Here is a 26,666-nt window from a genome sequence, read left to right as displayed (position 1 = left end):
CTTGCAACTCTTAACTTTCTGTAATTTACAGTAGGCCTAAAGACCGAGAAAATGTACGGAAACACAGCACCTTTTTCCTATTCCCCAAGGTCAGTATCTTTTTTTAATGGAAACATTGCCTTCGAATATAGTGCGTCAAAGCAATCAATAAATGATCAATATCAACTGTTCACACCAATTCCGGTCAGTGATGACAATAACGGTGCCAACCAGTAGGCCTACAGTTAATCTTGGCGTGGATGCAGATAGCCGACAGTCATAACAGATGTTGTTTCATGACGTTTAAAAGGGGTTTCGTGCCGGCGGAACAGCCGTCATTTAGGCGAGGTTTTCAACAGAATGAACCCAGGAACGCACCGTTGCAGAGAAGCAATACGTCCAGGCCCAGTGGCAAGGCAATATACTGTATGTTCACACACACACACACACACACACACACACACACACACACACACACACACACACACACACACACACACACAAATACACAAATCCGAGTCCTAATATCCACAGTGTTTAACAGTTTGATTTTGATTTTTTCAGCACAGCGAAAAGAGCACATAGAAACACTGAACAAACAAGACAACATTCACTACAGAGTTGAGGTAAGAATTGTTATATAAAGGACCATAATGTTACTGTAATTATGACAGCCTAATACATCCTATATTACTAATAATACTATAATAAAATATGTCTAAATAATACTTAATACTAGTCTTATTCTATTGCTTATTACTTATTGGAATAACTACAATAATTAATTGTTTAAGCTATACATTAATCAATTTCAACAAAAAACATTATCAAGAACAATTAAAGTATCATGAATACATGTTTGGACCTCTAGTATGATAAAAAGAAGAAGATAATTGGTCCACACTTGAATTCTGACCCCCCATGTCTCCCCCTGGACGCAGCACCTGTTTACCTGTGAGCTGAACGGCCATGAGGCTAACAGCCTGGACGAGTGCATGGCCAAGCTCAAGAATCTGGACGCCAAAGGCCGTCTGTGGCCCCAGGACATGCTCCTAGACGTGCAGGGAGGATACCTGCAGCTCAACGACATCGAGACAAAGGTTGGTCCATCATGATTCCTTGTGCTAGTACAGCCCTTTCTGTGTTTGACTATAAAGCTTTTTAATGCAAGGTCAATTTTGGGACAGGGTGATAAGGAATTCCCGTCAAGTTAAAAGATAACCAAAATGTTTCTTTGAACTGAATTCTCTTGAACAAATTCTATGAAATACGACTTTCACAACTTTAAAGTCACAATGTGCAACATTTCAATGAGCTCGAAACAAATAACCTGGACATATCTGTAGTCATTGCTGATTGATAGGGATTTCCATAATTTTAGCTAAATCAAATCCTATAACTGATCACTTCTACAAACCAATTTTTTTATTCTGAAAGTTTCCTGCCTTCAAACTGGGAGGGGCTCAATGTTACGCATTGCGACCTTAATACGACTCCCTTATAAACAACCAGCTCTGACTCACCCTCAGTGTGGTAATACTTAATCTGCCCTCATTGACCTGTCTGTCCCATTGCCAAGGCGGAGCTGGAGTCCCTCCCCCTGGCCTCCGTCCTCAAGACCAGCACCGTGCTGGACAGCTGCGCCTACAACTCCCTGCTGGCTGTGACGGTGCAGGAGCGCTTCAAGAAGAGCACTCAGGTCTACATCTTTCAGTGTGAAGAGGTCGGGGTGAGTCAGTAGAATGCCGCCAAGATGATGAATATCGGGTTCAATCGGGCAGTACGGCACAAACCAGATGTATATATTATATTTATAACTATGCTCTTCCATCAGTTACTCAGTGTTATGTGGATACCTGCACATAGATAGATCCATTGTTCATTTGTACTTTGTTGAATAGTTCTGAATCTGAACCAGTATTTCGCAAGATGAGAATGAAATGAATCTCTGCTGTGATCTCTGTACATGACTGGGGTTTCATGTGCGGTTTATATACTTTCTGTCCTTAAACTTGCCTCCTTTTACTAGGCTGAGTTCATAAAGAGCGATCTGGATAAGGTTGTCCAAGGAGCACCAGCTTATGTGGACAACCATAGCAACCAGTTGAACCTCCGATACAACTCCTCTCCACAACACCTCTGGTTAAATACACCATACATTATATCGCTCTCATATCTATGAGATAACCCTAACTCTTACTATATCAGTTCAACAAATAGATAGTCCTAATGCTTCACTGTCTCTCCGTTCTGTATCCTAGCAATGACCGGGAGAACATCCCTGCACCGTGGGTCCCAGGAAACTCTGGACCCCGGGCCGTGCTGGACAGACCCCCCTCTCCCCAAGAGTACCGCCCCAGTGGCAGGGACTTCGGTAGGATCTGTTCTGATGTAGCGGCGTTGGGACTAGGCAGATGTAGATCCGGTTTGGCAGAATAGGATGTGACATCACCTTGTAATGTGAGGTGTTTGCCTGTCGCAATGTCCCAGACATTATTTCTAATTTGTCTTTCTTTTTGCCTTGTTACAGAGCCTCCCCCTGCTCCACGGAGCTACGCCCCCCCACCGCATGAAAGCCACTACAATGTTGAGATGGAAATGGGCAGACAGGAGATTCTGCCAATGACAGAATATACTGACATAGACAGAGATACGGTCAGAACCAACCAACCAAAAGATATATATATATGGATCACATCAGAATTAATATTGGTATTGGCATGAGGTCATGATGTTATTTATTGGTATCGTATATATACACCACATTATGATTCAATAACACTTTCTTATTTTTCAGTTTTGAGTTGGACAATTAGAATTAGTACTTTCCATATCTCTTCATTATATTAAAACATCATCTATTCATAGTAAAACAGGGTGTTTCTGTTTCCTCCCTCGCAGGAGATCCTGAACCATGTGTTGAGCGATGTGGAGCTCTTCATGGGGCTTCTAGCCACTTCAACACAATCCAAGGATGCAAATGGCAAGAAGAAGAAAGTGTCCTCAAAAAAGAAATCCAAGAAAAAAGGTTTTTGGCCTAACGGAATAGTAGTATTTATCTTAAGTGCTGAAGGGAAAGAACAAACTGCTAAATTAACCGCTAAAGGATAGATTCAGTGACATTATTTGCATATATTATTGTAACTCTAACTAGTGATCTTTCCCCCAGGAGCCAGCATTCCACCTGTAGATCAATATATTGGATATCTTCAAAAAGTCAAGTATGGCTTCAATCTACTGGTAAGTACTGCTCCACCATTTGACCATGCAATAGCCCGCCACAGTTCGTAATACCGCTGTTCTTATCATGTTTTGATTGGAAGGTGATAGTGGTGTGTGTGTGTGTGTGTGTGTGTGTGTGTGTGTGTGTGTGTGTGTGTGTGTGTGTGTGTGATAATATACCATGGTGGGTGGTAGTAAGAAAACAGCTAGTTTATACAGTGGGTTTTCTGCTGTTACAGGGTAAACTGAACGGGCAGCTGACCAATCCCTGTGCTCCAGACTTTGTCCACATCCTCTTCGCTAGTCTGCATATCGTGAGTCCAGAGAGTCACGGTTTCTTTCATTCGTGTCTGGTGACCACTAGATGCCACTGAAGTCTAACTGCTGGACGGAGAATATATTCTAGCAGATCCTTCCCTTCAGCTGTGGTTCCATGAAAAGCACTGGCTCTGGTTTATCTGGTCACAAGTTAGTTTATGATGTATTAGCTCGAACAAGCTTGATTAACTCTATGGAACTGATAAAGATACCTTATAAACTGAATAAACAATTAATAAACATGTCCAGATAAGATTTTAATTATTATTAATTCCCAAGGGGAAATTAATGTATTCCATAATATATACAATAATAAATCATAAATAAAAAACAATACAAAGAGTAAAGTAAAATAATACAAATGAATGTGTATTAGAAGCAGTCACCTAGAGAGAAATTATATGATCAAACCTTTTTTCATCCTCCTCTTCCCCCTCCTCCTCCTCCTCCTCCTGCAGGTGGTCCCACAGTACGCCCCAGGCATCTCCGTGAAGGTGGTCTCCCCCATGCTGACAGAGCCGGCGCTGCAGCTCCTGGACCAGGAGACGAGTCCAGGGGAGGACCAGCTGTGGAGGTCCCTGGGAGAGTGCTGGAACCTCCCCAGGTACGTCACCCCACCGCACCCCCCCCCCCCCCCCACCCTCCATACTGTCCATAAGTCCAGTCTGTTCCTTAACCAACACACATTGCGTTATTCTACGCTTGATGCAATCTGTATTATTTATACTGTACGTTCTAAGGAACGCTACTTATTGTTTTGATGTTTGATACACTTTTCCTCTTTTCTCTTGAAAAACAGCTGAACTGTTATTTTTAAGGATTGTTCTACTGGTGCCATTGTTCTCTTTCTACCGCTCTGCTGCTCTGTTATTTGTATGCTGTACAAACACTCTTATTGTTACTTGCTGTCGAATGTGTCTGAACCCAATTCTCCCTCCGACCTCCTGGTCTCCGACCGGAACCACTTCCTGTCCTGCTGTAGGTCCAAATGGCCGCATGAAGTCCCGCAGTACATGCCAGTGTTTTCCGACGGTTGGCAGATCCCGCCCCGGGTGCCATCTTCCCAGATGGGGGCCCTCCACCGTAGCAACAGCCAGCGTCTCCCCCCTTCTCCCTCCCATAACGGGCCCCCGTATGACCCCCGGAGCAGCAGAGAGGAGGTAGGACCGCCCGGGGAGGTAGGACAACAGAAGCTCACAAGAAACCAAGCCCTGATTAGTATATTATATGTATATATGATATAATATTTTATGATAAATTTGATTATAAAAGCTTATCTTAATGCAAGGGTTAAGGCCTATGTGGTTTGGCATTCACTCATTTTAACCCGTAGCTGGATCAAGTTTGATCCTGTTGAGGGTGGAATTATCACAGGAAACTAGGGAATACACACTTTCACATCAGTTTTATCGTCCAAAAGGTTATACGGTGCTGTTTGTAACCAATAGTCCATCTTTAATATGGCATGTTTTATCATATATCATACATGATGTATTTCGTCCATGCTCATTCTAGCTGAGGAACGGCAGCTCATGGGGCTCCTCACCATCACCACGGTATGGAGAACACACTACTCTCTGATCACACAGTAGTACAGTACTCGTATTTAAAGCATAGCGGTTCATAACCCTTTGGATGGTGGGAATGTTTGTGCTGCAGCCAGAGTCAGCCACCCCTGAACATGCGTGTCATCTATGACTTTGTGGCGAGGAACAGCCAGGAGCTGAGTATTCAGAAGGGAGACGTGGTCCAGGTGAGCGCCTCAGTCAAACTATATTGAGAATATCATTGCAATATGATTTGTGTTTAGTTAGGAATTATGAATGAATGAGCACAATATTGATATGTCTGGGGCAGGATAGTGAAATGGTTCGAGTGTTTGACTCCCATGCAACAAAAAAAATGGTGGGCATCCGTGAGCAAGATGTCTGTTTGTTGATGACAAGTCACAGAAAGTCACTTTGTATAAATGTGTCTGCTAAATAGTCAATTGTGGTAATGTCACAATATGCTCAAGATTTTTTAACACCAATTCTAAGGAGTCCAATGGTCATTACATTTCAGTATATGGTAGTTGTATATTTTGGGCTGTGAAGTGTGGTACCAGTCGTGGACAGTTCCAGAACCCTATCCCTTGATTTATTACTTTGGCTAATATACAAATACAATAAAATTTATTGTCTGTACTCACAAAACCTTGTACCCTGGTCTAAAGCATACTCATCATACTCATCTGGAAACCTATTACCTATTCGCTTATACTTTGTTTCATTTTCCCATAGGTGGTAGACAAGTCTAAACAGTGGTGGATTGTCCGTAATAATCTCCAGGAGGAGGGACATGTTCCCCAGAATGTTCTAGAGCCCATGAATGAGTCAGTGCCCATGGACAACCCACAGGTCAACCATTTTGCTGACTGCTATTTATGTTCTCATCCCAATTCCTCTTTCGATCCAATTTCCTCTTTTCTTCTATTATTGTTTTTACTTTATCCATTATTTTGGACATGGTAAAGTACTCTGTAAAAGGGTACAAAATGCTATCATCTTTTATACGACTTATATATATATATATACGACATTTCTTCCCACCTCCTTCAACACATGACTTTACCACTATCTGTCTCCCAATGTGTCTGATCCTCTCGTCTCTCTCCAGGGCTCCCGCGGCCGTGGGCCCCCGTTGGACCTGATGTCCAGCCCTGTGGATGTTCGAGCCTGGCTGGATTTCAAAGGCTTCTCCAAAATGTAACCTAGCCACGCTAATCATCACAGCTTGAATATTCACCCACCCATACATGCTGAACAAGTCAAGTATACGTCTGTTTGTTTTCCTCGGAACCACAGGACGGTGCAGAGTCTCGGTGTGCTGAATGGAAGGCAGCTGCTGGGATTGTCCCGCGAAAACCTACGGATTGCTTGCCCAGAGGAAGGTGGCAAAATCTTCTTCCAGCTGCAGCCCATAAAGTCTGCCATTGCAGTGAGTATTGGACTACGACTGCATTTTGTGAAGAGCAATAAAATCTATAATAATAGTGCTGCTGTCACTGACCTCGATAGTAATAATCCCTAACTTCCTAATGAGTGACATACAACTTATTTTATTTCTTACAGCTTGCCTCCGAGCCCGGGCATGGACCCTACAATGGCCGTTACTAGTGACCAGTCTCTGATGCATTATACTGGTGGTCGTAATGAAACTGTTTATTTATCTCAATCAAGTGATTACTGATCAAAACCAACTTTTGTGACTGCCAACATCATCGCTAAGAGGTTGATTTTATGTGCTGTATTCAACTACTTCTACTAATAAATATCAGTTATACACTAGTTTTCCAACTGCAATTAAGACGAATCATAGACCTACTATATTTTCTAAATAAGCAGTATAGCTGCAAATTATGTCAACACCCAATGTATCATTTACCTACCTCATTTAAAAATCTAAAATAAATAGCAAAAAATATATATTTCATCGAAATTTAAGCATTAAGAGTGAATTACAGTGTCTAATAAAACAACTAACAGCATAAATGGACAAATAAAAACAAATTTTTTACAAACGTTCTTTACTCATAATGGAAATCCTGGGTTTTTACAAAAGATGCAACAACATAAAACAGTACACTTGTGACAGTAGTAGTCAATATACTACATGCCCTACATAACACAAATTATGTATGCAGTAATTTGGCCCAAATGTTCTGGTCCATTAGGAGTTTCCTTATCGACTACTCCGGTTGACAGTGTAGATTCACTCCTTCTTGCCTCCCCACTTGGCCATCTTGTTGTTGACCGGGGTCTTTATGAATCTGCTGGACTTCATGTAAGCAGAAATCTTCTCCAGAGACTAATGGGAAAGATATAACAAAAGATAAGGAATGAACCAAATGTTTCAGAATAGTTTCATTATATGCATACCACGAACACGTTTAGTGTAACTCAACATCTAGGTTAACTGCTCACTTGTCCCAGGACTTTGACCAACCAACCCTGCACAAGGATCTTATCCCAGACTCAAAGGCTTATCAGATTATACATTAACAAAGGGAAAAGTCATGAGGGACCCTGAAGAATGGGGCTCTACAAACCAGTTTGGTTCTACAAATAGCCTCCTCTAAAGGCTGCCAGGCTCAACCCAATTCACTATGGCAGGTTATAGCCTGTTCCCTTAAGGAGGTAGGTGAGAGACTACATTATATGGGGTAGTCCTTGTGATCTGTCAATCACCTTTTAAGCCAATGAGAACGCAGTAGCAGGAGGGGAGCTTTAGGCCCTCCCTATGGGGTCCTGCACACACACACTCATCTCAATCTCCCTTGATGAATGTACAGACTAATTAGGTTAACAAAGCTTTATTATACAGACATTTTTGTTGGATCTATGTAGTACTTCTGCATGGCTACACCCCAGTCATAAAGGACAGTAAAAAAAAAAAAAAATACTATATGAACGGGTGGGTCTGACCTCAAAGTTGTCCAATAGATCTCGGAGGTTCTTGAAATCATCCAGGCACTTGGGCTCAAACATTCGGTGTTGGTCCAGAAGCTCGTACATAATGAAATCCACAAAGGCGATCTAGGAGTGAGGGATTACAACAAAGTCACGATTCGGCACAGAAAAGTTGAGATTTAACATGAGCAGTAGTGGCAGAGGCGTTAACCCCCCAAAAGCTAAGGTGTGGCAACATGGTCAAATTACATTACTCTGCCATCACCCAGCCAATTCAGCATTAAAATTAACCAGACACAGTGAAACTAAACAAAAGTAATATTGTCAATTTATTAAAGCATTAAACACTCAACAAATACTGTATACATTTGCCACACCCAATTGGCCCACCCGAGTAGTATTATGAGGACTTATTTTGTTTTAAATAAAATCTCTCAACAATAAACAATACCTTATCGCCAGAAAACCACTTCCTTTCTCCCAGGAAATCGGACAGCTGCTTAAGAACCACGGGCAGATTCTTCAGATAGCCTGGCTTCAACTTATCCTAATCGTAAAAACACAGATTACAGTTTGAGTTATGGCGCTTCCAGAGAACAGTTGAACTGTCGATGGCCGATCCTTGAACTCACATGATCGCCGTAGCACAACATCACAAAGCCGTTCCGAAAGTCCATGGACTGGTTCTCCATGAGGTCAACACGCACCTTCTCATCCTCAGTCTCTCCACCTGTGGTATGTTATCGTGGAGAAGGAAGTTAGTAATACATCCTAGAGACAGCGTAGATATACAGAACACTGTCCTCCCCAGTAGCCACACAAGTCACCACTTGCAGAGATTGTGTTTGCGTGCAATGTATCTCATGATGGCGTTGCTCTGGACTATCTTTCGCTCTCCATCCACGAGATAGGGCAGCTGTGGAAAACAAAAATAGGCAATGAGTCCGCTGGGATTCTATGGGTCTGAGCCATTATAAACGATATAATAGTTACTCTCACATTGGGAAAGTCCATCCCAAGCTTGTGCTTTTCGTCGAACCAACAAGTCTTGTCATAATCGGGAGCTGCAGGAGACCGAAAAATGAAATCAGTTAATTGACGAATTGCATGTTACCGTAAGCAGTTTTAGTTTGTATTTATTTACCTTCACCGCAGACGTAGAACTTGTCTTCATACGTTGTTTCTGTGAACTCCAGTAGCAAGCGTATTGGCTGGGCAAGCTGTTTCAAGAGAAACAATTTTTTTTACATTACACACGATCACACCTTTTCGACACGTCCAGCTCCATGAGCTGGACGAGACGCAGACTGCAGGCTCACCATGCTAGGCTACTCGGCACATTTCCGTTATCAAACATACGCTTTGCTTTGTCAAAAATGCAATGATTTCCTCCGATAAACGACTTGCTCTCAATGAAGAAAGCGCAGCCATTTTAATGAAAATAGTCAATTTAGTTCTTACCCCACGAATATCCCAATAAGCCAGTTTCATTGCCATGGTTAATTGAGGAGTGTATTGAGCACAAGAAGGACAAAGTACAAAATGATTCCTCACTGTTCACTTTGCTGGTTGTGTGAGGGGGCGTGGCCCAGCGGAAATGGACTACAGCCGATTATAATAAATAATCAATAGACTACTTTGACTGCAACAGGCTACTGTTTTATTGCCTATATCTACACACCGTTTTAACAGGTGTCGCTCGAAAAATATTGTTTTTTTCGACCAATCAGATCGCTAGAAATAAATGATTTATTATTTTTCAACCAATTTTCGATCAAGCATATTGTAATAAACCTAGAACGCGAGGTCAGATTGTTGCGGCTGGAGGAATACGACAAACAACCAAGGCAGCGCCATCAAGATACAAAAATGATATTTATTTGATATAATAAGTAGTTCCACTACCCAACAGCTCAGACTGGGTCAGGCGCGTTACCCCACCCCACCTGCCTAAGCGACCCCCTAACCCACCACAGCCACGTCAAGGAATCTCTCTCTCACGTCACACACACACACACACACACACACACACACACACACACACACACACACACACACACACACACACACACACACACACACACCAGCGGATTAAAAAGTATGATTGGCTTACGTTGATTAAGGATACATTTATTGTTTCTTAGACAAATTGGCATTACAAATATACGGTTAACATATGGTGAACTTCACCACTCATTTTTGTCTGACGATGAGATGGGATATAAAGCTGAATTGGAAATATTATTGTAAGACTATGAAACGGCTATACACTAAACAAACTTGCCTTAATGTGGATACAGATCAAACCATGGAAAGCACTGTCTGTATTTATTTAGCTTGGTTAAATATATACAAATATTCCCAACATTTGCATCCTAGCATTGTAACAATATTTTAACTCCTTCAATTGGTCAACTCTAGCAATAACTAAATATATTTTTAATCACCTTTTGACATGGAGATCGGTGTACTATACTAAAGTGAACTAATCACAGTGGACCAATGCAAGGATGTCCTTGGTCTATTTATCATGGCTAATAATATCTATAGCCATGGATGCCGATAGACAACCTCAACAGCGTGATATCGTACTTTGATCCAGCACAATGAATGATTCACAGCTTTCAGCCATGCATGCTTGACTTGTTTCGAACACAGATTGTCAAACTAAAGTCAGGTAAAGATAGACAGTTACCATGCCACTTTTTCAAACAAAAGTGGCCATGCATTGACAGATTTACAACATCACGTCAATTTATCACCCCACTGGAAAACACTGTAGGGATGGGCCAAAGAATATTACGGAAACTAAACTACTAAATATATATAAACCCGCACAGGGTGTGGTTGTGGAGTGATGTGGCCTGATGAGTCCTGTCACATGGTAGTGTTGTGGTTAATGATCTTGTTCCCATGGTTTTGTAAGTATGAATTCATAACAGCCTTACATATGTGCATTAAAGTGAATGTATTGCTTATTTGACACATCCACCACAACACAGCTTGGTATGATAAAGGAAGGCACAGTACAGCACTTCACAGAAAGGAGCATTGCCTCACTGCTATCCGCTAATATAAGAATTGGAAGTCGACATGGTATACAATATCTTTGAATTTCTCTGGTTCATGCTGTACAAAAATAAAAGTGATATACAGACTGGCGGACGGAGAAATGAACAGAATATGGCAATATGAATAAACACAGTGACTACAGTGAACACACAAGGAACTCTTGAATCACAACAATCAGTTAGAAACAACAAAAATAGAACGTAAAACACTTTGGATAGTGCAGACCCTTAAAACAGGCCATAACAGTAGGCCCCTTTCACATTGCTAAGCCATGGTAACTCACAGTCTCCTAGTAATGCATTTTTGCTTTTTAATTTAAATCACCATCACTTCTGGTTTCAAAATTTGATTTGTGGTCAAATTCTGACTTGGTCCCAGTGTAAAAATAGAGAGCTTGATTCATAATTATGTCTCTTGGAAGCGTCTACTGATTCTTGTCCTCCTTCATAGACAGACATGCCTCCTCTTCGATGGTCTCCAGCTGGTCTGTGCGGATGGCCTGTATGATCAGGTTGAGCTCCTCGCACATGGTCTCGTAGCGGTAGGCCACGCGGATGTCAGGCACGTTGGTGCGTCTGATGTCGTTCCCTTCCCGGCCCTCTTTCACAAAGTGTGGGCCCAGCCAGTTGCTCTTGACCTGACGGACACAACATCCAATTAGCCAAATTAATTAATCCATATAGACCAAATCCAAGATAATCAAAACATAATCTGTCAAAGACATACACAATTATCCATGGAAACCATCTGCAGTTCAGGAGATTAAGACTTAAAAGGGACTTCCTTGCATTCAATATAGGATAAAGTCATAAACAGTAATATCCCTAATGTAATATAATTTGCAGTCCAGTTAATATCATTAACATAAGAACAAGTCATATCACACAATAAACACATTCTAATTGTGGAGTTGTTTTTCCCTTCCCCCAACAAAATTAAATTGTCTAGAGTTGCTAAATCATTCACTATTCTGGGAATTCAAGCAGGTGAATTAATTTTGCGGGTGTTCACCTTGTGGGAGAAGCCACTCATCAACACACTGTTCCTGGCCAGCTCACACATGTCGCAGGAGCTCAGCTTCCACACCTGGGCTGCGATGCTGTACTCCTCCATCAGGGGCTCCTGCACCGCAGACACGGACGTGATAAGAGGGAAGCACACATCGGGGAACACTGGGTCAACAGAGACCAGGGGCCTCATTTATAAAGGTCTCTGTGCACGAAAATGTTGCGGAAACAGGGATGAAATGTGCGTACGCATCTTTCACGCCAACGTCGTGATTTATAGAAAAATTCCTTGCAGAAAAGAGTGCGCAGTTCTACGCATCCTTTCACCCTGGAGTAAAGGTCCCGCAAAGTTTTTCAAACAGTGATCTCCGGAGACGACAACAGGAAGTTGGTGGCGGTAATGCACCATATCGGTTTGCAATCCGCCAATAACGCCAAAAGAAGAAGAACACGCTACCTCCCGATACCCAACGCACATTGCTCACCACATACTATGACTTCGGATTTATTTATTCATTTTATAAAAAGCACCCATTATGAAATATGAATTAAGGCAATATTATGTTCAACACACTACAACCCATTCAAATCACAATCCTCGGCCAGACCAACAGTATCACTTAAGTTGTATTAATTTTCCTGATACATATATATGTAGGCCTACATTAAATTAGCCTATATGACATAGTAATTAATTATCATATTGGCACAAGGCCAATAAATAATGCTCCTGTTGGCCTCTGTATTCTAACGGGCTAAAATATGGCAGCTTTGGAATTGCTCGAGAATTTAGCGAGGGGTAGGAGACGCGAGTGCGTGTAATGCACGCGTGTGTTCCCGTGTAATGATAGGTCAGCAAAGGCTCCTTATATACTAGGAATATTCATTGATTAATTAGCATTGACATTATAAGGACTATTATGGGACGAACTTGGGAGGAGCATGGCGCTCGTGCACGCACCCCAAATTAAACGCAAGTTGGTATTTATAACGAGAAGAGTGCGTACAGGTGTGCACCGCACGGTTTTATAAATCTAAATATTTTTGTGCGTACGCACATTCTGAGGTTTGGGTGTACACAATGTTTTAGGGAGGGTTTAACGCAGAGTTTTATAAATCAGGCCCCAGGTGACGGCGGCTCGGCTGGTTCTGTTACGGCTGGGCCGGGGCAACCGTAAAACAATGTTTTTGCATGTTGGTGTCTAAAATTGACTTGATTCGTATTTGAAGCGAGTGAAAAAATGCAGCCACTCTAGATTTTATGCCTGTGTGCTTTACTATGTTAATACAATGCATATGATTCTAGCTCTTGAGCAGAAATTTGTGCTCAGTATGAGCTCACTTTGGGCTTCAGAAGCAAACGATGATAATTCAGTTGGTGATACACAATGGGTTACAACAATAGGATAGTTATCCAGTTCACACTTTTCACAGAAATAAAATGGATACTATTTCTTGCACCACAGCCAGGGAGGGTGGCTGACCTTGGTGAAGTGGAACTGCAGGGGGTCATCTGTGGACAGGGAGACCGGGAGGCCCCGGGACAGGTACTCCAGGAGGGGGTTGCGGTGGTAGCTGAGGAACAGGCTGTTGTTGCTGAGTGGGGACATGGCGATGCCGACCTGGGCCAGGTAGTACAGGTACTGCAGCACGGGAGCCTGGACGCAGGTCCATGAGTCATGAGCAAACCCTGAGTATGTGTTCAAATGATACTGTGCATGTCTGATCTACGTGTTCCCATTCACTGGGTGTGAAAGCGTGGCTACCTTCCTCAGCAGCAGGCCGTGGGAGATGTTCTCGGACAGCATGAAGCCAGACACCAGGTGGTGGATCGGTCCTGCTTCTCCACAGTGGGGACGCAGCACGAAGGTGTTGAATCCACGTTGCCTGGACGTCGTCGACACAGACGCACCTCAGAGTGTTAGTGCATTCATATGCACTGGAAATACACACTTCTCAACCCCAAATCTATATCGCATTCTAGATGAAACTTTGAGCAAAATGTTGACTTTTATTTTTACTGCTCATATTGTGTCCTATATTGTTGCATATTCTTTACATTTACATTTAGGGCATTTAGCAGACGCTTGTATGCTGAGCGACGTACAATGGTTCATACACACGACGGCGGAGTCAATCAAGCAAGGCGACAGCCCGCTCGTTGGGAGCAGCTAGGGTTAGGTGTCTCGCCGCAGGTCCCTCGAGCGCATCGTGAGAGTGGCCGAGAAGATCATTGGTGCCACTCGCCCCTCCCTCGAGGACATATACAAGCACCCGCCTCACCCGCAAAGCCCTCTGCATTGCAGGTGATCCCACCCACCCGTCACACTGCTATTTCAACCTGCTGCCCTCAGGGAGGAGACTGCAGAGTCTTGGGGCCAGGACCAACAGACTGAAATACAGCTTTATCCACCAGGCTGTCAGAATGCCCAACTCCTTCCCCACTCTGCCCTCCCTTTCTTTCCCTTCCCCTTCCGCCTCCTTCTCACTACAGACACTAAAGACCTTCTCACTAAAGACATGGACTCTGCCCCCCCCCACCCCTATCAACACTGAACTCTGTCATTCGCAGGACTTTTTCTTTTTGCACAATGCACTTTGCACCAATACCAGTCTACCAGTCTTGTCTGTCTGCCCTTTTTAAATATATGTACTATGTATATTCTTAGATATTTCTAAACATATTTATTTATTTGATGTATTTTGCACCATTGGGTTTTGAGAGTATCATAATTTCGATCCTCAGTATGACCTGGACATATTGCTGAATTGACATTAAAAATGACTTTGACTCTGCTCATGGACAACTCGACACTCGGGGATCGAACTAGCAACCTTCCGGTTAAAAGTCAATCTGCTCTTCCTCCTGAGCTTACACATATTGTATATGTGTAATTCTTATGACTGCTGTACTGCTTTGACACACATTGCTAGGTTAATTTAGTTGTTCGTGAAGTATCCCATCTTATCCTAATATCATGAAGTTTGATTGTTTTCTACATAAACATCCGGGATTGGTCACAACAGACGGCGGTGGTCAGTCTAGGTGTTGAGGGCCATACCTGCGCAGGTGATTGAGCACCGTCATGTTAGCGTATGTATAGTAGAGGTAGTATGAGTAGGGTGGGTTGTCCTCCCCTGTCCAGCTGGCTGGAAGCGGGCTGTCCAGGTTGAAGATGTGCTGCTCAGGCTTGGATTCGTCATCCACGCTGTCGAAGCCCACCACCTGCAAAGACCAACCCCAGAGCCAATAAAACACCATCAAATGTAATTAAATGTTAATTAAAGAAATATAGATTAAATGATCAAATTTAATTTAATTGTATTTATTGCAATGGGGAAACTCATATTTACAATCGCCAAATGCTTTGGAATAAAACAACATACACATAATCTAGGTAGGCCTAAACAACACGCTGCCATTTATGAACCAATTGGCCAATAGTGTTGAATTACACACACACACACACACACACACACACACACACACACACACACACACACACACACACACACACACACACACACACACACACACACACACACAATGCTCTTCAAGTTATGTTTCCATGGCAACAGCATGAAACAGACTCTATGATGTAAAGGCCAGGGAGTGTCTGGCATCTGTCACACTTCAAGGGTTTTATACAAAAACAATAATCTTTTTGTAGTTGGATGCAGTAAAAGGTTTTTAACCTTATAATGACACTGGGCATTTGAATTAGGTTTTTCCTGCGTTCTGGATTAACAAAAAAGAAGCACTTACATGTTGTAGGAAGAGGTGTAACTCAGGGTGGCTGCCTGGGTGGACGGTGACCTCAAACAGGGGCATGAAGATGTTCTCCAGCATCTCCTGGAAGCTGGACAGCTGCTTCTTGGTGTGGTAGACATCACTGGGAAGAGAGGGGCAGAAAATCACTTTTTTAACTATAACATCCTAGCAATTTGGCACCTTGAGACATATTCAAATAGTAAAGGAAAAAATAAAGAAGAAAAAAATCATAAATACATACAGATTGCGTACAAATCACTCAGAAATTAAGATCCTCAAGCAGGTACATAAAATAAATGAAGGAACAGCTTTTCAGTAAGGCCCAAAAAGTGTAAAAAAATCAATATTCCTTTTATGAATATAACAAAATTATATTGTATGTATGTGTGTACATATGTATGCAAATATGTATGTAATATAATTATATTCACTTTAATATTTTCTAGATTATGTGGAAATCTAGTTTAATGTGTTGCATTAAATGCAGGCAACTTACAAGAGTCTCGGTACTTGCACAAGCCAGCGCACATTGTCTGAGTAGACGTGGTGCATGACCGCCCACTTGGCCAGCTTGTCCCACTCGTCTCTGGATCTACCGTAGATGGACAGCCTGAGCTCTACGTTCTGGTACTTGCTCTCCTCCAGGTCAGCCATGACCTCCTGCAGGTGTAGTAACAGGTTGTAGCCAGAAGATGGCGCCAGTGTACCGTTAAACCCATGCTATTGGCAGGCGTATAGGATTACATGTTTTAGGTGTTGGGGTGCCGTATGATCAATTTGAAGAGCACCTTTATGATGTGACCAAAATATTTCCCCTCCACATGATTGTCCGTTTTTATGAAGATCTCTCTCAGGATGGACTCGCCGATAGGGTTGTACTTGGCGTTGAATTTGTCAAAACGATGGAAAGTATTGCGGTCCTACAAAGAAAACACAAAAAAACGAATGTAGGCCATACAGCGGGGCCACTCAAACACTAAATTCAAACAAGCTGTGATAAATAAAATCATAATTGGCATGGAGCCGCTGGCCGTACAGCGTGCATGTCCAGCGTGTCGACGCTCAGGTCGAAGGCGGTGAGGTTCATGCTGTTGAAGACCTCCATCAGGGTCTGGCCCCGGCCCTGTTCCACGTGGACAATCTCCTTGGGGTACTTCTTCATGGCCCGCTTGATGAAGCGCAGCAGGTGCTTCTGGTTCATGCAGGACGAGGCGTGGATGTGCGTGTCCACCTGAAGGCGCATGGGGAAGGAGAATCGTATCCGTGAGATGTTCTCTCTTTGCTAAAAAAAACCATGCCGGTGTTATGCTTTGGGAAAAGTATAAATATATCAGTGCATCACATCCCTCTTCATACCCCCGTCATTATGGAAGTATGTTATTTTACATTTACAAATAGAACTGACACATTTCTTTTGTTTTTGTAATAACTTACAACATTAAATAATTCTAAAATCCTTACACTTTCTTTGATAGATAGATAGATGTATACTTTATTGATCCCCAAGGGAAATTCAAAATTCTTGCAAAATCTTTACACAGGAGATACCGCTTCACAAATTCAGAGGCCAGGTTTTTGGGGGCTTGCTCACCTTGCGGATGTTGTAGAAGTCTCTGTGCGGGACTTTCTTCTGTTCCGCCAGCTCCTTCATCTCATTGAGCAGGATGTGCATCTGGAATTTGGAGCTCAGGTATTGCAGACGGCGATAGCAAAAGGATTTTCTGCCTCCATTAGGAACAAGAGCCAGAAATTCAGGTCAACCAATTTCAAGCTCATCAGCTAACAATCTTTATAATCTATTTTATGAATTGTGTTCCCGAGTGCTGCACATGCAGATATATCATATTTTTTTAAAGTACAATATATTAGGGCCTAATTATGTACTAATATACCAGTTGTACTAATATACCAAAAAAAAAGAGTGTTTTGACACAAATGACAGTGTGCCGTGTTCATTCTGAAACTCACACTGGGCCGTTGATTATGAGGGCCATCATAACGTTCATATCAGCAATGTATTCTCGCAGGTCCGGATAGGGCAGCTCCACCTCTGTGCTCCTGGAAAACACCCGACAACCAAATGCAGAACTTTAATTTGATGTGCGCTTCGAAGTTGAAGAGCTCATAATATCAATTTGCTCGATGTCGATGCTTTAAAAACATTACAATCTGCAGAAAGGCAGAAGAAAAATAACAAGCAAAACACACTGTTATCAAACAAGACTTGTAAGATCCCAAATCTTGTCATCTAAGACAACAACGGTGTGGGATTGCCTTGCCCCACACTAGTCAGAGGTGAAGTGGGCAGTGGTGTGTGGGGGTTGTTCTCGGCCTCACGTGTCCATGGTGCTCTGGGAGGTGAACACGTGCACCACCCCGTCGACCATCTGGCAGCCGTAGCCAGCGTCCGGAGGCATGGCAGTCAGGTGCTGGGCCTTGTAGGGGTGGGTTTTGGCACCGGGTTCAGGGTGCATGTGAGTGGAGTCTTAAGAGGGAGGAATCAGGAATCAGGGATCAGGCCAACGTGGATGTGTTTGTCTCTGATTGGCGTCTTGAGTGGGCAACACATATACCGCTAAATCTGTCGACTGACGACTGCCTGGAAGTCATGCACTGCACTCTCTTATTGTCGAGATCCATATTGGTTTCCAGTGAGATGTGGAGTCTTTGAGATGAACAGGTGCGTGTTTAAAGAATAGTCTTTCAGCTTTGTATTTAGGGATGTCTTGAGTGTGGTGTGATGTCTTGGTTGTTTGTTTGCACATGAGTTGTATGTGTACTTGTGCTTGCGTTCATGCTTGTGCTTGTGCTCATGCATGCGTGTGCGTGTGTGTGTGTGTGCGTGTGTGTGTGTGTGTGTGTGTGTGTGTGTGTGTGTGAGTCTGTGTTGCTAAGCTACCGGCAATGGTCTCTGGGACTTCCTCCTCGCAGGCCCCCAGGGGCCGGTCACTCAGCTCCTGCAGGTAGCGGGCGGTCGTCGGGCAGAAGCTCTGGAGAGACTCGCCCATGTACTTCTCCCTGATGAACAGAGCCTTCACCACACACTTGGCTGCATCCAGTAGATCTGTGAAGGGCACCTATACAGATAGAAGGAAGGAGTAGGAAGTGGAGAAGAAGAAGAAGAAATGGAAGATTGAAAAGAAGAAGAAAAAGAGGTAGGAGGAAAATAATAGTAAGAAGCAGAGGTAGGTGGAGAAAAAGAAGAAAAGAAAGAATAAAAGGAAGAAGAAGAAGAGGTAGGAGGAAAATAATAGTAAGAAGAAGAGGTAGGTGGTGGAGAAGAAGAAGAAGAAGTAGGAGGAGAAAGGATAAGAAGAAGAAGAGGTAGGATGAGAAGAAGAAGCGTTAGGGTGAGAAGATAGAGAGATAGAGAAAGATAGAGAGAAAGACAGAAATGTAGGAATATAATGTAAATATAGATGATACAAATGAAATGTTATCAGAAGGACATACAAGAGCAGCTCTTAATGCAGCCCTGCGACTGGAGCTCCGGCAGCACTCACTCACCCCACATTTCTCCTCCCCAGAAATGGAGACTCTCTGGTACTCCCTCTCAGGAATCAGCTCTCTCTCCAGATAGTAACTTGCTTGGTCATCATCCTTCAAATATCTGACAGAAAAGACATTCAAAAGCTCCATGATGTGCTCAGATCAGTCAACATGTTCAGTGAGCAGATGAGGTGAGAGGCAGTGACCGACGGATCTTGGCGCTCCAGCCCCTCACTTACTCTAGATCCGTAGTACTGTCTGTTTTCATGAATTCCTGTTTGGCTCGCAGCAGAATATCTGGCTCGAACCTGGGGAACAAGAGATCCAGGTTGATGTGGTTATCAGTCACACGCACACACACACACACACACACACACACACACACACACACACACACACACACACACACACACACACGCACACACGCACACACATACATTTCCCATTCACAAGACATTCTTTGGGAAGTAGCTGAGATTATCCCACACAAAGTCCCCCAGGGTTAATGTTTGACTCTGCACTCTCCTGCTGGGCTCACTTGACATCCTGGCTGATCTGTCGCTCCAGGCGCTGCCGCCGCTCTTCCAGCTGCTCGATGGGGCTGTCCTCTGGGAACTCATAGGGCGCGCTCCGCATCTCGCTCTCAGCTAGGCTGCGGGAGAACAGCTCCTGAAACACACATGTTCAAACATGAATCAAGTAGGAAAACGCACAGCATTCAAACACACAACACAGATCCATATTGGGGATGCATATGAAGTGAGTGAGCTGAAATGTGTTGTTCTGCGGGCTGACCTCCGCAATCTCTTTGTATTTTCCGTCCATGGATGTGCGAAGGTCAATGGGCTGCTTTAGGGCCACTGGGATCCCCGGCAATGAATGCTGGGAAGTGAGGAGGTGACGTGCGCCGCGAAGTTCAACTGTGGAATTGGCAAGGGAGTGAAACATCGCCATAAGAAAAACAAGTAGCCTGTTAAGTCTAAGGACTCATATTCAAATTTGAAATCCTACTGCAATGGGAAGAAATTGCAGTGAGACCATTGTATCATGTGGTGATACGATGAGGTTATCGTATCAGCCATACAATACAATTTCCTATGTAAATAAATATACAGGCGTGCATGGGTTCAGCAGAAGATATCTGAAGCCTCGATCAACCGCCACCCCAACAAGTCCTGTTTTGTTTTGCCTAAATGACATCCTTCATCCACTCTAGTCGAGCCAACCGCTGCTCTGGATTATACGCAAGGGGAGAGTCTGAACTAAGCTGCTATCAAGACACAATGGGCTATCATGGGACCATCAACACATATACAGCCATCCGTGCCAGTGCCACTGCAGGACACAAACAAGTTATCATACATAAGAACAGAGTGGAAACAGTAGAGTAAGCTTACGCTGAGGGAGACTAGACGGATTCCTTTAGCGGTTGGGAAGGCTAAAGTCACACAGAAAGAAATACTTTGCCCAGAAACAGATCCCACTGGGGGCGATTAATGCACACTGCTTCCCCCGGGAGTCTATTTTGACATCCGTAGGTACTCATTAATCTTTTGCTGTGAAACTGCACACCTGCCTCTGAATACCCCATGAATATTTCATCCACAGCATGGTAGATGCCTGTGGGTCTGCTTCCTACCAGCTTTGCTCTGCGAGACGAAATATGTCTCCAGCTTTCTCTAACACCCCCCTTTCTATACTTATCTATTAATTTTATTAATTATTTTAATTAAATTGTATGACAATGTTTCTATGTGTAGCACTTTGACTCTCGTGTATGAAAAGTGCTATATAAATAGTTATAAAAGTTGCCTTGCCTTGCCTTAATATGTTTAGCTCTGTCTGATCTGTCGGCATTTAGGAGATGAATTAGCACCTGAGCTAGTCACATACAGGAGATATAGATGGCCTTTTTCACGGAAAAACAAACATTCATGCAGTCGGATCGACAAACAACACACAACAGCTCAACTCTGCCAGCCGGAAAATAAAAGGGTGACGGTAAAAATGCTTTTTAAGCTACGCACCACATGCTTACCACCTTCTGTCCAACACCACCCAACCAACACCTCCTACTCAACACACACAGACACACAATGTTTCTACCGTACCGGTGTACAGTGCCACTGAGTAATATTATTTGATACATTGTTCGCAGTGCTAGGGAAAAACATGCACAATTCTACCGCACACAAATCCTCTCTATATTTCAAATGTACTCATCAACGCTGATTGAGCTGTGAACAATAATATGTGTGAACAATAATAACTGACCTGCTTCACTGAATTTCTCATACACAAAACCTTGACCCTAAGTTAGTGTTTGGATGAGATTAGTTGCTGTACAGAGGAGTGACCTTACCCAAAAGTCTGGCGATATATACTCAACAATGCTAGCGACGGGAGGAGGTGGAGAAAAGCTTGTGTCCAGGCGAGTGGGCCTGTCTCGCGTACTGTACTGTGATGTAACAGTGGTGTGGTGATGGGGTTACATTTCACTGTCTCTATGAGAAGGGGGCATGAGAGGAGAAGAGGAAAAAAACATCCAAGCTGGACCGAGCCTAACCAAGCAGAGCCCCCCCGGCCTGGAGATAATCCCCCTGATGGTGTCTATATTTGGTGCGCTGCAGCTAACCTTACATAATCACACACATCCCCCATGGTGAGTGAGGAGACAACACAACAACTAGATGCTCTTCTAGAAGTCGAGCATCTAGTCTGCAGTACAGATAACGCACGGCCGGGACAGAGGGGTCCTATAGCCGATCTGAGGGGAAGAAAGGCGATGTGCTGTGATGGTGTAGGAGTATAGCCTAATAGCCTGTAAGCTGTGATGCTCATAGCTTTAAGGGCTTGTCATGCCTTGTGGCTCCAGATTAAAAGATCATGGCACTGGCAAGTCCTTAAGGTCCTTCATACATACAATATATACATTCTCAACATGGACACACCGAGTTCTCCCCCACAGACGGCTGGCCAATGAAAACAACAGTCCCCAAGACCGTAGCAGCAGATCACAGAGTGTCATGTTATAGCAGGCGAATCTGACTACATGTATATTTTAGTGCGATGCATAATGTGGTGGAGCTTGCAGTCTGACTCCAACATGATACAGTAGGGGTGGTGAGGAGGACCAGAGCAAGATACCCATCATTGTGGGGTGAGAGAGGGCAGCCAAGGTGTCAACAGACTTGCTTGTTCTCTCAATTTCACCCTTGTTAAGCGTTCTGTTCTGACACACACACACACACACACACACACACACACACACACACACACACACACACACACACACACACACACACACACACACACACACACACACACACACACACACACATTTCCATAACCCTTTTGTGTTCAAGAGGGTTCATAGGGTTCTGAACAGTCAGTAGCGGCAACCATAATCTTTATTGAATGAGTAGCATAATAGACAAACTTTCATTTGCATTAACTGTGCACCAACTACATTGTATTATAATCCTTGACACACTTGTACAAGCAGTCAAAAATATCCACAGTTTTGACAACAAATCGCCTATTCATCTAACTATTAACTAAAACTGTTAAAACTGTTAAAAACGGTTAAAAAACAACAAACCAACTAATTATCCCCTGAAATGTGCTAAAAGATGGGATAATTATTTCATATTGGCCCTGACAACAGGAGTGGGGACTCAACCGGGGCTTTGGCTTGCACTGGGGCAACCCAAAACGAACGACAGCAATCCTTTGATTGCAACATACTCTTCATGACCTCGCATGACATCATTTGATTTGCTATTCCGGGTGCTCTCTGTGTAAAAAGGCTGAACGGGGCTCAATGATATAATTTATCATACTTTGCCTACTCAAGGTACTTTGACAATGCAAACACCCTGACACATGGTGAGCTTTACGTTTGTGATATTATTCTTCATCATATTTTACCATTCATTTGGGTAGGTGGGGGGACTTCAATATGCCATTTTCATTTAAAGACATGGCAATTCTATATTGGAGTCCATATGTATTTTGTCCTAATCACACAGAGCCATGAAATAAAGAGCGTCCATCGTTTCACCATCTGAAACACATACATATAGATCTACTTACCCTGATTGAGCTTTGCTGTTTTAAGAACTTGAGTACAATGTTATTCCTCAACAATTAAAAAGAAAAAAAAGAGATATCCAATGGTAGTAAGAAAGTAGTATTCAGAGTAGGAGTAGTAGTAATAGTAGTAGTAGGAGTAGTAATGAGTCATATACTTAAGTCATATACGTAAATAACTTATTAATCCCACCTTCTGGCTCTCTCAGCACAACACAGCTCTACAATGTAAACATGTCTATTAATAACCTCCTTTATACAATAAAGACTATCGCTTGGGCGACTTGCTGGTCAGACCCATGAAGGGACAGTAGGTGTAGGTGGTGGGAGGGAGGGGGTGGGGTTAGTTGAAGAGGACAGATGCGTTTTTGTTTACCATGGGATGGGGGGTGGTGGAGCGTACTTTACTGCTCAGAGAGAGAGAGAGAGAGAGAGAGAGACAAATATACAGACAGACAGAAAGACGGTGCAGGGTGACATCTGCTGTCCTCTTGAGAAAAGTGAAGATGATTAGGAGTGAGGGATGAAGAGGATGTGCCGCAAGGAGACAAAAAGAAAGAAAGACCTCTGCGCATTGTCCCACAACAGACACAGCCTCACACACACACACATGCACACACGGACACACACACACACACACAGACACACACACACACACACACACACACACACACACACACACACACACACACACACACACACACACACACACACACACACACACACACACACACACACACACACAGATGAACAGCGTTAGCCGCTGCGTTAATCTATCCCTGTCATACATACATGGAGATGGTGCAGTGGGTCCATGCACTCCCCCTCACAGCCCAGTGTTGTGCTGCCTACCCCTCCGGATGCTTCCTGGTTCAGGCCAGCTGTCGCTGCTCTAGAGCGCGGCTGCAGCTGATTCGGCTCATTTAAATGGCTCTGACAGCCATCCGGAATGTACCAAGTGGGGCAGACAGATGGGGGCGGGGGGGGGATGTGCATTGTATTGTGGATGTGAATCTTCCACTGCATAGCCCCCATCACCCCCCCCCCCCCCCCCCTCCCCCCATTCTGCGATTGCAACTCCTATGTGTCGCTAAGGGCAACATGCTGGTGTCCCTCTCAACAATATCTCTGCAGAGCGTTCCCACTCGCCCTCCTCTCGGATTGTAGCATTCACATGCAGCAGCGACACATTTTAACAGAGGCTAAATATTTTGACTAAAATATTTTGTGACTGGATAGTTTGTTTCCAGTGTTGCAAAAGGGTTAGGGCTTTTATCTGGCATTTCTACACATGGACTCCGCTCGGGTCACAAAAATCACAGTTAAATGTTTACATTTCCAATCTTTGTTCCCTTGGAATGAGCATATTACATAAAAATAAAGAAAAAATTATATATATATATATATATATATATATATATATATATATATATATATATATATATATATATATATATTGAAGAGGAGACACTGGTTCAGAGGTCACAACAATTATAGTAAACATTTATTCTCATTTGGATGGGGTTTGATGTAGTTTAAGGGCAGGACAAACCCAGTCATGTGGGTCCATAGAACAGACACAGTGATTTAAAAAGTGGTCCTGGACAGAGCCTGGGCTGTAATCAGGTCAATGTCCATTTTATGGTATTAAAGGATGTGTTTGTTTTCCCCCAATTCCAGTTTGTATTTGTTCTTATACAAACATTGCATATCATATTTGAAGATGATTCATTTTCTTTTTAGATGAATGAATCAATTACCAAATGTCAACATTTATGAAGAATATGAGGTTGAATCTATTATGCTATTGTAAATATATATATATATAAAAAGAAGTCATGGCCCAGTGTAGCTGTTTTTATATTTTGATCATAGTAAAATATATCAGTGTTTATAAACATGGTAAATAACATTTATATGAAGTGTATGACATATTAATTAACCAGCATAATGAGAAATCAATTATTTAACTTACAAAACCTGGAAGAAATTTAGTGTTTCAAAGAATGTTAAGCAAAGTGAAGCAATCAAATCATCCTGGCCAATCCACTGGTGATCCCAGATGCTTTCCACCATGCCTGGAGACCTTCATTCATCAAACTAACTACATTCACTTAGACCAGGCTCCCTCCCTTGGCCAAGCACTGTATTGCGCCCCAGATTTGACTGAATCCCAACAAGCAAACATGTTGCAAAAGCAGTGTGCACTGCAACCCTGTTGCTGTTGCAGGGAAAGACAAAGCAGCTAAAATCCGTTCTGCAAGATGCCACTAAATTCTACACACTGCACCTTTAAGTCGATTAAAAACAGAGCTAATACACAAATCTATCGTCAGTCATCAAAGTCATCTTCATCACTGATAAGAACAGCAATCCGCTTTTGTGGTCCACTAAGGATTTGAATCCACACCGTTGATAATTACACCACGATGTATCCAATTCATCCATCACAGAGTATGAATCAGTAGACACCCCAACGACCACAATACGTCTCTGTGAACCCACGCACTATAGAGACATATTCCCCTTGGCTAGCCCTCCATCACTTCCCTTGTAACCCACCCATGAGTCACCAGATGTTTGTCTTAGCGCTTCAACAAAGATAGCATTTTAACATTACGCCAGTGTTTCTGTGCACATCTACAAACAGAGCCTCTCTCTCTCCTTATCAGACGCCCACAACATACATTTATCTTCCTAACCGTCGAGGTTAGAGGCTGAGCAGTGAGTGGCACCACCAGTATGTGGTAGTCCCGATGCTACAGTCCTGATGCAATTGTATTGCAATCATGGCTGTCAGCTGTGAGAGGCAATTATGGGTCATGTAGGAGAGAGCAAGGGAGAAAGAGAGCGTGCGAGAGAGAGAGAGAGAGAGAGTGGGAGAGTGAGTGAGTGAGAGAGAGACTGAACATTTTTCCAGAGGAGAAAAGCTTTGGCACATCAACCATATCTTTTGCAATTCAATTTTCAGTAAAATAAATTAGATGTCTCCTTCCTCCACAGTGGAACATTATGTACATTATACATGAATGTTATGTAAGAATTATATTTGCTATAGGAAATATGCCCTTTCACCGATTTAAAAGGTACTGTAGTTTTGATTGATCAAATGCTTTTTATATTTCATCTGACATTAATGGCTGTAGAAAAATGTCAGCAGTATTTGTATAATATTAGTATTGGATTCACGTACTAGGTTCCCCCACCTGTGTATTTGATTGGGGACGGTTGTAAATCGCTGCTGTATTGACATTCTTTCAAAAC

At 43.0% G+C, this 26,666-nt stretch overlaps 3 protein-coding genes across 5 annotated transcripts; 1 reads left to right on the top strand and 2 right to left on the bottom strand.

Annotated features, from left to right (window-relative positions):
* Positions 1-190: 190 nt before the first annotated feature.
* eps8l3b (EPS8 signaling adaptor L3b) lies at positions 191-6,935 on the top strand (the record flags this gene model as incomplete). The annotated part of the gene is made up of 18 exons (XM_084479808.1): positions 191-212; positions 544-605; positions 921-1,079; positions 1,559-1,708; positions 2,009-2,121; positions 2,241-2,353; positions 2,510-2,634; positions 2,881-3,007; positions 3,149-3,219; positions 3,441-3,515; positions 3,978-4,123; positions 4,502-4,697; positions 5,035-5,075; positions 5,179-5,272; positions 5,802-5,918; positions 6,178-6,266; positions 6,366-6,498; positions 6,633-6,935. 18 exons carry the CDS (start codon positions 191-193, stop codon positions 6,675-6,677), a joined length of 1,878 nt encoding a protein of 625 aa, XP_084335934.1. The 3' UTR covers positions 6,678-6,935.
* Positions 6,936-7,097: 162 nt separating this feature from the next.
* LOC311359862 (glutathione S-transferase Mu 3-like) lies at positions 7,098-9,539 on the bottom strand. The gene is made up of 8 exons (XM_084479889.1): positions 9,432-9,539; positions 9,115-9,190; positions 8,970-9,034; positions 8,805-8,886; positions 8,603-8,700; positions 8,422-8,517; positions 7,986-8,096; positions 7,098-7,368 (listed from the first exon to the last, which is right to left on the bottom strand). The coding sequence occupies exons 1-8, from the start codon at positions 9,465-9,467 to the stop codon at positions 7,273-7,275; spliced, it is 660 nt and encodes a 219-aa protein (XP_084336015.1). The 5' UTR covers positions 9,468-9,539; the 3' UTR covers positions 7,098-7,272.
* A 742-nt stretch (positions 9,540-10,281) lies between these two features.
* On the bottom strand, positions 10,282-24,321 carry ampd2b (adenosine monophosphate deaminase 2b). 3 transcript variants are annotated; one of them, XM_084479298.1, is made up of 18 exons: positions 24,195-24,321; positions 20,106-20,230; positions 19,849-19,979; positions 19,550-19,618; positions 19,329-19,431; positions 18,721-18,898; positions 18,159-18,306; positions 17,790-17,879; positions 17,413-17,542; positions 16,858-17,052; positions 16,610-16,741; positions 16,318-16,481; positions 15,816-15,942; positions 15,112-15,275; positions 13,816-13,936; positions 13,534-13,707; positions 12,054-12,164; positions 10,282-11,679 (listed from the first exon to the last, which is right to left on the bottom strand). In XM_084479298.1, the coding sequence occupies exons 2-18, from the start codon at positions 20,133-20,135 to the stop codon at positions 11,467-11,469; spliced, it is 2,280 nt and encodes a 759-aa protein (XP_084335424.1). In that variant the 5' UTR covers positions 20,136-20,230; positions 24,195-24,321; the 3' UTR covers positions 10,282-11,466. The 3 variants fall into 3 exon arrangements, with proteins under 3 accessions (XP_084335424.1, XP_084335426.1, XP_084335425.1); XM_084479300.1 differs by lacking the exon at positions 24,195-24,321 and adding an exon at positions 23,596-23,697; XM_084479299.1 differs by lacking the exon at positions 24,195-24,321 and adding an exon at positions 23,406-23,561.
* Between the last annotated feature and the right edge of the window lie 2,345 nt (positions 24,322-26,666).

The sequence above is a fragment of the Micromesistius poutassou genome, assembly GCF_964030765.1.
Source record: "Micromesistius poutassou genome assembly, chromosome: 15".
In the NCBI taxonomy this organism is placed as follows: domain Eukaryota; kingdom Metazoa; phylum Chordata; class Actinopteri; order Gadiformes; family Gadidae; genus Micromesistius; species Micromesistius poutassou.
The sequence above is the reverse complement of the archived record's forward strand: the minus strand, read 5'-3'. Positions and strand labels throughout refer to the sequence as shown.

Coding starts and splice junctions, on each gene's coding strand:
- LOC311359862 (XM_084479889.1), bottom strand. CDS start 9,467: ATGGCAATGAAACTGGCTTATTGGGATATTCGTGGG. Junction 9,035..9,114: donor GTTCTACGTCTGCGGTGAAG/GTAAATAAATAC, acceptor GGTCTCCTGCAG/CTCCCGATTATGACAAGACT. Junction 7,369..7,985: donor ATCTATTGGACAACTTTGAG/GTCAGACCCACC, acceptor CTTTCCCATTAG/TCTCTGGAGAAGATTTCTGC.
- ampd2b (XM_084479298.1), bottom strand. CDS start 20,135: ATGGACGGAAAATACAAAGAGATTGCGGAG. Junction 15,943..16,317: donor GTGCAAGTACCGAGACTCTT/GTAAGTTGCCTG, acceptor CTCTCTTCCCAG/TGATGTCTACCACACCAAGA. Junction 15,276..15,815: donor TACACCTCTTCCTACAACAT/GTAAGTGCTTCT, acceptor TGGTCTTTGCAG/GTGGTGGGCTTCGACAGCGT.